The 13378-nt window shown below is 39.5% G+C and overlaps 1 protein-coding gene across 8 annotated transcripts in view; it reads left to right on the forward strand.

The window, feature by feature from the left end:
• The window catches only part of TENM3 (teneurin transmembrane protein 3), a 439982-nt gene that overhangs the window by 367669 nt on the left and 58935 nt on the right, over positions 1–13378 (forward strand). For all 8 annotated transcript variants that reach the window (XM_065899884.1, XM_065899885.1, XM_065899886.1 and 5 more), the window contains 3 exons: positions 8719–8935; positions 9944–10063; positions 10862–11123. In XM_065899884.1, the coding sequence (XP_065755956.1) occupies positions 8719–8935; positions 9944–10063; positions 10862–11123 (599 nt within the window). The remainder of the gene's footprint in view (positions 1–8718; positions 8936–9943; positions 10064–10861; positions 11124–13378) is intronic.

The following is a 13378-nucleotide window of genomic DNA, read 5'->3' on the forward strand; positions in this document are numbered from 1 at the left end:
TTCAGCTTTATCTTCACCTACAAGGTCATCCTCCCTCTAGACTGAGCCACGTCTTGTTCATATCCCGGAACTCACTCTGCTGGTGAAGTCGCTAAGATCAGAGAAAAGACAGGTGAAGAGATGGGAACTGATCCCTAGTAAATGCTGTGTGTCTGGAGTGGGGTTGAAGACAGTGACTCCATACTGCCCCATCCTCAGCTTATATAACTGACAAATTTGGAGAGAACTGCACCTAGGCGTACAGACAGTGGTAACAGATATCTGGGTTAATCATCTGTCAACTCTGCTTGTTCTATGCTGGCACCATTCTCTGGATGTCTCTCCCACCAGCTCGAGGTTTACATTCCTCTAGCATAACAAGCCCAGTGCAGGGAGGACACCTTTTTCAATGGTTACATGAGACCTGGGCCTGGCCTGAGCCCGACTCTCATTGGTCTGAATTAGGTCACCTGCCCTACAAGGAAACTGAAGTTCTGTCTCCAGAATAAAGGGGTAAGGATGGTGGGTAGGCAGAAAAACAGATTCCACTATCGGAATGTAAATAGCTGTCAATAGCGTTTGGTTTTAGTGTAACCAGACAGTGTACTGATAACCATTTCATATGGCTAGAAGAACTCTGTTCGTTTCAGGAGTCTTCTAGTCTCTCTCTTCTCCCTTCCCCGCCAAATTCCAGCCTTCTCACTTGAGAACAAGGAAACCAGTGGTGAGCCTCCCCTGACATGCTCTCCATGCCTGAGACTGACGAGGCAGCTCTCAGTTCTCTCCCAAACACTTCTGTACGCATCGTCAGTTTCACCTGGTCACCCTACTACAAATCTCATTCAAGAGGGGGTGTCTTGACTTTCAGTAGCTCCCCATATGGTGGTCCCACTGTAGAAGCATCAAAATGCAACAGCTTGCCAGAGACAACTCTGTTTTTTAGAGACTCGAGATGCTTATTAATGAGAAGATTACTCCAAAATATATTGTCTCTGGCAGTGGTTACCATGTTCCCATTGCCCTTCTTATTCGGGAGATCTCGTCAGAGTTTCCTCTGACATCTTGCTTCCCTGTCTGGTCCTCCAGTGGATAGCTCCCCTGTGGGGACCAGAGGCATGGGATGCAAGCCCTCTCCTGCATATTGGATGGTTGAGGGCCCAAGAATGACTTAAAGCCTCTTCCTAAATTTTGTGCAAGATGGTAGAGTGTCAAAGTATAAATCCTGCCAGGAAAGATGCATCTTACTTGTAAGACGATAGAGTTATTCTTTGTCCTTCAGAGTTGCTACTTCGTGGGGCTAGATGTCAGGAAGATGTATCTAAAACAGGCTTTTTTTAAATCTTCAGAGGTTGATAATTGTAGAGATTACAATTCAACTGAATTAATTTCTAAATAAGCTCAGATTCAACTGAGCTTATTTAGAAATTAAAAAGAAACCGTAATGAGAGAGAGAGAGAGAAAGGAAGAAAAATACAAATGAAAGATTCAAACTGCAGGAGAAAGCAGGAGTGTGCTAGCAGTGAAAATGAGGGAAACAATGAATGAAATTTTAATGTAAGCCTCAATGAGTGTGATGAATGGACAGAGCTGGTCTAAGTTTGGAGATTTACCAAATGAAAATAGGGAAATATTTGGAAATATATTTTTAAGAAGTCCTAGCAGGAGGATGAGACAATTGTGTTCTCAAAAAAACATATTGAAAAATAAAAGTTAAATAAAATAGTAACAGAAATAGGAAGAGGGGGGAAAAATAGTTTAAAAAAAGAAGAAAGAGGGAGGGAAGGGAGGAGATTACAAGAGTTCCTAAGTACTTCTTAAAAAGAATCCAGATATCAGAATATAGAATGGCACTCAGTCTCAGAGCCTTAAAATACGTTAACCTGGCGGATGATTTGGGGCAGGGGGAATTACTATTCATTCGAAAGACCCTATGAGATCCTACTATAGGGAGAGATTCAGGTTACTCTGAACCCTTTTGCTATCCACAGAAGTTTTAGAGCCCTGGGAATCCCCTTCTAGGAAAGAAAAGTCCAGCTTGTGCTCTCAGAAGTAAAGGACCCCAGTAGCCTCCTGGTAGTACACAAGGAACATGGGGTTTGATCACTGTTTTTTGAATGAGTTTTAGAAGGAGAGGAAAATCAGAGCCACACAGGCTGGAACTAAAAGTCTCCCCTGTATTTTACACCCATTACCATTTGCTGCCACCGCAAGGTTCACAGTGTAACAAAGGGCATCGCACAGAACCTCTTTAGAAAGTGTCCCCTTTCTCCATGTTAAGAACCTCTGCATTCCTGGGGAGGGTTATTACTAGTAACCATACACGAGTGCTACATTCTCATTGTCAAGAGTAACCCCTGTCAACAACTTAAAGAGTGCGTGTTTCTGCGCCTCCTTCAGTGGATTTAGATGCACATTTATGTTTTTAAACGTAAATGGGATAGGTACTGTTCTAAATTTGATTCTGCCAAAGAGGGTAACTTAGAGATTTTTTCATGTCAGTACATATAGGCCTATCTCCTACTTTATAATAGAAACACGGTTGTCCTAATGAATTTTACCACTACTAATTAATAATTATTTAGTTGTTTCTCTTTGTTTTTGCTCTTAGTATAAAGACAAATCTGTAGTGAATCTGTGTGTGTATATCTGCATATAAATCTGTGAATGTACAAATATTTCTTTGGGACAGATTTTTAGAAATGAAGTTGCTGGGTCACGGGGTCATTTTAATTTGTAATTCTGGTAGCTACTGCCAATTGCCTTGCAGGTGAGTCTCACCATTGTGCACTTCATCGGTGGGATAGCGCTTATCTTCCCCATGTTCATGATCTGTACCTGATCGTTGTACATAAGCGAAATTGGCCAACAAAATGAAAAATACGAATTTTGTCTGCTGGGTGGAAATGACTCCATTTTTATTGTTTAATTTGCATTTCCCCAATTACTAGTTAGATTGATGATCTTTATATATGTTCCTTGATTGTTTGCATTTCTTCTTTTGCTAATTGCTTATTTATTTTTCTTGACCATTTTTTTCTATTGAGTTACTTGACTTTTTCTTTTTAATTTTTAGGAGTTCTTTGTATATTCTTCTTATCAGTTCTTTATGAGGTGTGTTGCAGATATTTTATCCCAAGTTTTCGTTATCTTTTAACTTTGTTTATGGTGTCTTTCATCATGTGGAAATTTTCAAATGATAAACTTTTACAAGGTAAATGTTTATAAGGTTTAACTTTTCCTTCATGAATTCTGGGTTGTTTGTCTTTATAAGTACATACATAAGTTGTACTTATGTGTAGTATTTCCTATAATTTCTTCTAATACTTTTTGTAATTGTATGGATTGCTTAATGTCCAGTTCATCAAGAACATGTAAAGATACCTATTAGAGTAAAAATAGAAACAGGAATTCAAGGATTAGCATAGTGTCTGAGGGCAGGAAAAAGGTGATGAAAGAAAATCAGCACGTGTCTCTGCTGTGCTTTTAAGACATCATTTTGACCTGTTTAGATCTCATAAGCTCTAGGAACAGAATTGATTCTTCACTTCATTCAGCAAAATTATTGTATGCGTACTTGGTACCAAGAGGTATGTGTCCTAAATTCTGGTGCTACAACAGTGAACTAGATTAGCCCTCAGGGAACTTCGTGAGACCATTGTCTGAGCTGATTGCTAAAGGAATTGGGAAGGGGGATAAGAGAGCAGGTGAGAAGTCTCCCGGTGGAGGAAATAATAATCACAAAGGTCTTGTAAGCCAGGTTAAGGAGTTCTAACTACTCAGAAAGCAGCAGGGACCAATTAAAGGAGGTATTTTAGCTAGAGAAGTGAAATAACCACATTTGATTTCTACCAAGATTACTCAGATTTAAGTGTTGAGAATGAATAGCTAGGACAAGACTGGCGCCTGGGAAACCAACCCCTTGTTGAGATCTTGTCAGGAAGTGACCATGTGGTCTAAACGGTTGTTTCAGTGAAATGGCAAGAAATAGACTGATTGAAGAGATGTTTGGGGTGGAGAAAAGGAGGATCTGGTCATTGATTAGGTGCAGAGAAAAAGGGAGAAGAGGAATCAAGGTTGACATTCAGGTTTCTGCTTTGAGAAACTGGGTGAGTGGATGGTGGAACCATTCCTTGAAATAGGAAATGCAGAGGAAGCGAGTGTTCAGAGAAGATCATATTTGCTGTGCTTTAGACGTGTGTTAAGTTTTCGATGCCCGTGGAAATATCTAGAAGACCGGTTTGTGGATTTGGAGTTCAGGAGAATGATCAGCCTGGAATCATGAGCCTTGAAATGTTGTGAACATAGAGAGAATAAAGCCACCAAGAAAGCACTGCTGTAGACAAACCAAGAAGATATAGAAAACCAAACATGATCCCAATTCAGTAATAAGTGAATTTCATGCATGCTACAGAATGGTGACTTAAAAGAGCAGCAAAAGGTATACCCGTACACTTTGAAAATTCTAAAATCCACAGATTAAATACTGCATGAGAATTTCTACCTCTACCTCCAAGTGGAAGGCGGGGGGGGGGGGGGGCTTCCAAATACTGTGGGGAAGGGCAGTGGGCATTATTTAATTATCTTTCGAGTAAAGATGAAAATTCATTCAAAGGAAATTCATGACTTTTTATCCAGTCAGTATGTCAGGGTTTTAAAAAACAAGTTAAAATATCCATAGCTGCTTAAAAGACAGAAGCAGATCAAAGCCGGCATAGAGGGTAAACTAGGAAAAGATGGAGTCAGACATTTTAATTATCTAGCAAAATAGGCATTAAATTTGCCAGAAAAAAAATCAAGAATGATTTAAAGACTATAAGGAAATAGGGCAGGGTAGAAACTTTAAAGCAAGACTAGAGGTTGGCAAACTATTACCCCTGGGCCAAAGCTTGTTTTTGTAAATAAGCTTGAGACACAGTCACACCCACTCATTTACATATTGTCTCTGGCTGCTTTAGAGCTCTAAAGGCAGAGTTAGGTACTTGTAGCAGGGACTATATGGTCCACAAAGTCTGAAATATTTTTTATCTGGCCCTTTATGAAATAAGTTTGCCAGCCACTGTTACAAACCAATGAAAGGGTTAAGAAAGATGAGAACATGTTTTGAAATGATAACAGAACAATGACATTGAGGATTAAGTGGAAGGAAGCATACTCACTGTCTATATCAAAGTACCACTTACATTGCAGAGCCTAACCAGGAGAAAGAGGGGCTCTTAACTGATCATTGGAGTTGTTATTCAGTGGATTTTGAACAGTTCTGATTTTCTTTAGATTTTTTTACGGTTAATTCTATTAGCTAAGGCTTCCACACCAATCTCAATTTAAGCCGACCTAATATTCCTGAGACTAAAATGAAACGTTGATGATTTTGAGAAGCTCTTCCACGAAGTCACTTTTACTACCGTATACATTTGGGCAAGTGGGTAATCAGCTTAGTTTTACTAGATAGCCCTAGCCACGTGAGTATAGACAAAGAATGCAAAGTGTTTTCTCGACTTATAGGAAGCCAGATTCATAACCATCCGTCACTTGCTTGGGCAAGTCACTGATAAACTCTGCAGAAAAATAACAAACCGTGTGTCCCTGCAACTCGGCTGTTGAAAATGAGATTCTTTCTCTGATTGATGTTAGCAGAGAGGCTTGTAAAAATGCATTCCCAACTGATTAGTTCAGAAGGTGTCAATCTCATGCAGTTTTATGACCTGCAGACTACATGCCAGATGCATGTTTGCTTTTTATAAACTAACAAAGATGAATGATGAAATTTGAGCATTCCTCTTTGGCCAGCTGTACCATATAGTGCCTAAAGGAAGACACTGTGGGGATATTATGGGGGACAAAGTGGGGGGGGGGATTTAACCCTTAATTTACCAGATTAATGGAGATAAAATATAATGTTTGGAAGTACTTTCACCATTAAGTAGTTTCTACTTATGTTAAAAAACGAACGTAAGGGAAAACCTGTAAGAATATAAAATATTTGTGTGGAATTACTCTCCCGAGCATATGCACACCCCATTCTAAATCCATGGAGTCAGAGCTCTTAGATACATCATAAAACAGATTAAAGATTCCTCATGAAGTCTCAACATATGATCATGAATTGTTACTGAATGGGGTTTTTTAAATTGTTTTTTTGAAGCTAAAAATGATTTAGGGGCAATAGGTCAACCATCTACGATTTTAAAAATCTGAATCTTCATAACTATGCTTCTATTTCTTTGAGACAGATGGAGAAAAATGCAATATATTGCATTATTATAACATATCCTCTTGAAAAATAAGCCTCTATCATAGTTTCATCTTTCTTCCACTAGAAATATTGAAGAATATTTAGACATTTTTCATCTTTGTTGCCTTTTGGCTAAGAAAGCAATATTTTGATAAATTTCTATGAAATTTCAAAGCTCAGTTTCATTTGACTTTCTTAAACATGATTTTAAATTTTTGTCAAAGAATAAATATACAGTTTCAAGTAATTAACCCATTTTTTAGAAATATAAGAGACATCTACATGAAAATGTAGCTATAATAAAAAAACTATGTAATAAGATCTACTTATCAGAAATTCTGACTCATACATTTTCATGTCAAATTATGGTGTCAAAAAGTTACAATAGTAACGTAAAAAGAGTCCAACACCATACATTTAATTCCAATTTTTACGTATTAAGCCTTTTTCTTCAAGTATAAGGGAAATAGATTTTTAGTTAATGTCTCTGGATAAACTGCATCTCTTTCAGTTTCAAGTGACAGAAAGGCCACAACCCAAACAGGCTTAAGGAAGAAGGCAATGCTTTGGCTTCTAGAACTGAAAAGCTCAGGAGGTCAGGGTCAGCTTATTGCAAAAGCCCCAAAGGTGTCACTATGACCTGTTGTCTTAGGTCTCCAGCTCTTGACTTTGCCTCTCCTGGGATGACTCCGTTCCCAGACAGGTTCTGCTGTAGTGGCAGCAAGAGGGATGCAGCAACCCTGGCCTCACAGCCTTACAGCTCCAAGCCTGGGGGGATGGGAGCTGATGGGGCAGGATTGCTTTTTAGATAGTTCCTGAAATTCAATCTGGCTTGACAAGTTAGGTCACATGTACATTTCTGAACCAAGCACAAAGGGAAATATGCACATAGACTTGAGAGTTGTGGAGAACTGGGTACCCAAATGAAAGTTCAGAGCTGTTGCACAAAGAAGGGGAAATGAGTGTTAGGAGAAACCACAAGTGTTGACGACGTTCTTCAGGTGGGAGCCAGGCTCCTCATCTCCTGTTTCTTACCTTATCTGTGTTGTTGACCTAATTCTAGACTGGGCAATATAATTCAATTTAGTCTGTTTTCTTTTGTCTCAGTTTGCTGTCAGATAATGAATGGGCAAGCTTATGTTCTATTAATAAGAGTAGCCTAAAGCAAAAAGAAAAAAATGACTAGTGTGGTTTTTCTAAAAATAAAAGTTATTTCAAAACACTTGTGTAAATAAAATATATAGGTCAGCTAGATATTTTCAGCTGAGTTTGCCATAATAGGGTCACACCAAGACCTAAAACTTAGGTGTGAAGATTTTATAATGATTTTTTGTCTATTCTCCCAAAGGTAATTAAAGTCTTCGGAAACTAATGTTTTTATTAATCTACATTGAGAAATGAAATTGCCAAGCAGATCAAACTTCATGTATCAACTGGTCACTGAAAAATGACCTTAAAGGATAATGTCATCAACCATCATAACCTGACTCTTATCTGCTAATGGGATGGTTTAAATGTTTCAAACAAAATTCTTACATGGGCCATTGAATGTAGTTTCCTTCTGATATTCCTGGAGAATGCTCTGGAAGATTCTACCCATTACTCTTGTTATGTCACCAGCAGTGTAGGTCCATTTTTAGTGATAGGTTTCTTATCATTTCCAATAGTATGGCTTATTTACATTAGCCTCATTTTTATTAACATCTGCATTTTAAAGGATGTGTATTAAGAGCTCAGGTTCCTGTTTAAAATATGAGCGATGCCTTAATTTTATACGAAACACACTTTACCACCCCTGGGAAAATGATTTCCTTGAAAGGTGGTTGGCTAATCTCATTCATTATATGTTACTCTGTATATGTATTTCACGGACTTTCATATTCTGACCTTTTCCCAAATTGTAGATGGGGGAACAGCCGGTTACTGGAGCAGTCTGAACACACACAGTATTTACCAATTAAGTCCACCGTTGTGTATGGGCACAGCTCATGGCACCTCAAAACAGTTACAGTAGTAACATCAGAGCTCAGTGATCACGGGTGACCATCACAAATATAATAATAATGCAAAAGTGGAGTATCGCGAGAAATACAGAAATGTAACAGACACGAAGTGAGCAAATGCTGTTGGGAAAATGGCACCGATAGACTTGCTCCACACGGTTGCCACAAACCTCCGATTTGTAAAAGACTCAATATCTGTGAAGAGCAATAAAACGGGGTCTGCATGTGATGGATTGTTCTAAACAGTCATTTTTTATTTTTTACTCAGAATCAACATCATATGATTTTTTTTCAGCCATCTTCAATCCAAACATTTACTGTCTATGAAAGCAACTGCAGGTATTGTATTTCATTTGGTTTCAAAAAGCATGCCTCCTAGAAATGACTATCAGATAGGGGGAGCGAATCATTTGATGTGGAAAAAGCCAGTCAACAAACAAAACGTGCTCTACATCACGGCAGAAAAAGAGGAGTTCTCTTACTGGTTTCCGTTTCTGTCTACAGATGGACTCATTGACTGCATGGATCCTGACTGCTGTTTACAGAGTTCCTGCCAAAATCAGCCCTACTGTCGCGGATTACCCGATCCCCAGGATATCATTAGCCAAAGCTTACAATCGCCATCTCAGCAAGCTGCCAAACCCTTCTATGACCGAATCAGTTTTCTCATAGGATCTGATAGCACCCATGTCATACCCGGAGACAGTCCTTTCAATAAGAGGTTAATGCAGCTTTTCCTTACATAGACTTGTAGTGATACTATCATCAGTGAGAAGCCCTTTATATGAAATGCTGATGACTGTGAATTTGAGGAAAGTGCTTTCTTTAAAAGGCAGTTTCTCCTCGATTGGCACATCCTTCACCAAACTTCGCATTTCAAGCATTTTTGACATAGTTCCCATACTTTGTCAATTTCAGTACGTGAAACATAACAGGACATCCCATTAAGGAGTCAATAAATCTTCATTTAACAAGTTGATTTTTGTTAGCACAGTTGGAAATGTTTCAAAAGAAGCAATGAAAAGACTCCAAAAGGCAAAACAGAAGTGCACTTTTTTTTAAGCTGAGCTCACTAAATAATACAAATTATGAAATAATGTAATGGAACTGCTAACAGCATGGCAGTAAGATTGCATAAGCTGTTGGACTGGTGCTTTGCAGAGCAGTAATGACCTGAAAATAAACCAGTAAGGGAAAGCAGGTGTCTTGTGTCTCACTGAGCAAAAGAAGATGATTTACACCAGAACTCCTGGTTCTGCAGCAGTTTAATAGCATTAATGCAGTTAGACCCAGCAGTTGATTAAAAGTTGTTTCACAAATGTTCCTTATTGCCTGCTTAAATCTTGTACTTTTTGGTCCCTGTAGATTTCCCAATTGCCTTGGAATTAATTGGAAAGTATACTTTGCTTCATGCAAGCACCAGGTATATGACATGAAAAAACTGCAGCTTATAATTTTAAAACTTCATCTCTAAATTATTGGTCTTGATAACTTTCCAAAATCCAGATTGCAATGAATTAAAACCCCTGGTAAACACCAGACATTTCGAGAATGTGGATTACAATGAATTAGAAGGAACATTGTCTTGGGAGTATTTCAGGTCTGGTTTCTGTGAATACAAGTGCATGCAGTAGTGTTATTTTATCCTTAGATTGAATTATCTCTACATCATGATAATGTTGGCCTGAAAAGACAAATGTTCATTCTAGTTCTTCTACTTTTCCCACAGCCTTGCATCCGTCATCAGAGGCCAAGTACTAACTGCTGATGGAACGCCACTTATTGGAGTGAACGTCTCATTTTTCCATTACCCAGAATATGGATATACTATTACCCGCCAGGATGGAATGTAAGTTAATCCCAACACCCTGTCTCTGTTTGAAGTATTTTAAGTATAAAAACTAGGCATGCTTGGGCTTCCCTGGTGGCGCAGTGGTTGAGAGTCTGCCTCCCGATGCAGAGGACACGGGTCCGTGCCCCGGTCCGGGAAGATCCCTCATGCCGCGGAGCGGCTGGGCCCGTGAGCCATGGCCGCTGAGCCTGCGCGTCTGGAGCCTGTGCTCCACGACGGGAGAGGCCACAACAGTGAGACGCCCGCGTACCGCAAAAAAAAAAAAATAATAAAGACTAGGCATGCTTGTATCACCCAGCATGTTTTATTGTCCCTTCTAATATGGAACTGCAACAACTTTTAGACTCCAGAAATCTGTGACAGTACATGGCGGCAGAAATTTAAAGTTATATACTCAGATAGGTCTTTAAAAGTTGATTTCATTTCCTAAGGCATAATAATAGTGTTGTGGTTTTATAGGAGAATGTTCTTCGTCTTAGAAGCTTCATGTTGAAATATTTGAAGGTGAGATTTTGTAATATCTACAACTTACGCTCAGATGGTTCTGGAAAAGGAGTAGACAGGTAGATAGGTAAAGCAAATTTGGAAAAATGTTAATAAATTAGTAAATCTAAGTTAAGGGCATATGGATGGTCATTGTATAATTCTTTTAATATTCCTGTAGATTTGAAACTATTTCATATAAACGTTGGGAGAAGAAGTTTTTCTTTATAAAGCATATTGATCTGGGGAGGTGAGTGACTGGAGTTTCATGAGATCCAGATAATTCACTAAGCATGTCTTGCTTTTTCTTAGGTTTGACTTGGTGGCGAATGGCGGGGCTTCTCTAACTTTGGTATTTGAACGATCCCCGTTCCTCACTCAGTATCATACTGTGTGGATTCCATGGAATGTCTTTTATGTGATGGATACCCTCGTCATGAAGAAAGAGGAGAATGACATTCCCAGCTGTGATCTAAGTGGCTTCGTGAGGCCGAATCCTATCATTGTGTCATCACCTTTATCCACCTTTTTTAGATCTTCTCCTGAAGACAGTCCCATTATTCCCGAGACACAGGTAGGATATTCTAGCAGGCATTGCTTTTATATAAACCATTTTCAGATCATGGGGTTTCCAAAGAATGTTTTTACAGGATTACAGAATTCCAGTGCTATCCTAAATAATTCTATAGAATGACATATAGAATGTGGTGTGTGTATGTACAAGGATAGGTATTTCTATAGTAAGATATCTAGGTATTCCTTAAAGATCTATTAAAAATACTTTTTCCTCAAGCTATATCTGTATCTTGTATTAATTGTAGCCAAATGGGAAAACAGCTTAAGCTCGACAGCTAATAATGCCTTTGCTCATGTATTCATTCATTGGAAAAAGGTTTTAGTGCCTGTACCTGACCTCCTAACTGACGCTGTACCAAGTGCTACTGTACATGGTCTTCACTCTCAATATCTCACTGCTTAATGATTATTGTAAGCCATTCTACATGTGATAAAGATTTGAATGAAGAACTATGGAAGTTCAAAAGAGAGCTCAGTTCCTAAGGAAGTCAAGGAAAACGTCACTGAAGAGGCTGGCCTTCAAAGGGGAAAGGATATTCCAGATAGAAGAAAATGTGCGAGCGATAACGTGGTGGTAAAAACAAATGCTGTTGTATAAAAACTGGTGAGCAATTTAAAGGTGTAGGACACTTATGGGGAAAGACTGGGGCCAGGTAATGAATGGCCCAGAAATACCATACAATGGATACCTTGAATTCTTTAGATGACATGGAACCAGGGGGCCAATGTAGATTTTTCAGCATTTCTCTAATGCTAACTCAAGTGACAAAATGCATAAAATAATAGAAGGAGACAGATCAGTGAACAGAATCGTATTCACTGTACGTCCATACAGACCCAGCACCCCGAGGCAGAGGGCCCACCAATCATACCGGTTGTGGAAATGAAGAAGAGGGAATGGATTAGACAGATTTGGAGGTAGAGCTGGGAGGACGTGGTTTCCGCGTGTTTAGCCAAGTCAAGGATGGAGCTTACAGATCAGGCAGCTGGCAAAAATCGGCTTAATGGTTGGTTTTTCCGCTCGGGCTGGATTTACTTTTCCCACTAATGCAAAAAATATGGTCAAATTAAGAAACACGTTTTAATGAACTAAACTGCAGATACTTGTTCCAGGGAAATAGGCTAATGATGACAAAGACGGTAATCAGTTATTAAAATTAGGAATAACACGATATTTTGAAATACAGGAGTAACTCCTAGAAGACCACAGAAATATATATTCATGAAAGACTGCCTTACCTATGGAAAACCTATCAAATTTATGGGAAATTATTTTGGAAATAAATATGATATGCCTGAGGTTTCAATCACTTATATTTTCAGGGCCATTCAAGAGTCACAAAATCTATTTTTCAAACTAACCCACTGGTGTTTCACCCCAATGATATAGAACAGTGAGTTCTGTTCAGATGATTCACCCTGTACCCTACAGTCCTACAAAAGTACTGTCAATCTGAAACGTAAGGGTTTCCCTAAGTCTAATAGAGCTCTAGAAAGTTTCTGTATCTCCATAAACTGTTCTGCTTAAGACAGTCTGTGTTTGAATTCAGTCAGCGTGGCTGGTAAGGAAAATGCCAACTGTAATAAATTGGTGTGTCTGTTACAGCATAGCAGTGCCTTCTTCGTCTGCTAGATTGCATCACATCCCGCTTCCTGCCAACACTGACTCACAGGCCGAATGGAAGTTTGTTTAGCCCCTTCTTTTGTTCTACTTCCAACTGCGTGATTGTTTATATCGAAAGTGACAGCTATACCCTCAGTAGCATGGGTTCTACTTAAGTTATTAAAATTTGTATGACAGGGCTTCCCTGGTGGTGCAGTGGTTGGGAGTCCACCTGCCAATGCAGGGGACACGGGTTCGAGCCCTGGTCCGGGAAGATCCCACATGCCGCGGAGCAACTAAGCCTGTGCGCCACAACTACTGAGCCTGTGCTCTAGAGCCCGCGAGCCACAACTGCTGAGCCCGTGAGCCACAACTACTGAGCCCACGTGACACAACTACTGAAGCCCGTGTGCCTAGAGCCCGTGCTCCGCAACAAGAGAAGCCACCTCAATGAGAAGCCCGCGCACTGCAACGAAGAGCAGCCCCCGCTCGCCGCAACTAGAGAAAGCCCGCGTGCAGCAACGAAGACCCAACACAGCCAAAAATAAATAAATTTTTTAAAAAATTTGTATGACAGATATACATCATTCCTAACCGTTTCACGTGAGAGGAACTGGAAGGAGGAGAACACTACTGAACACTGAATCGCT

The sequence above is a fragment of the Phocoena phocoena genome, chromosome 21 (genome assembly GCF_963924675.1).
Source record: "Phocoena phocoena chromosome 21, mPhoPho1.1, whole genome shotgun sequence".
Classification (NCBI taxonomy): Eukaryota; Metazoa; Chordata; class Mammalia; order Artiodactyla; family Phocoenidae; genus Phocoena; species Phocoena phocoena.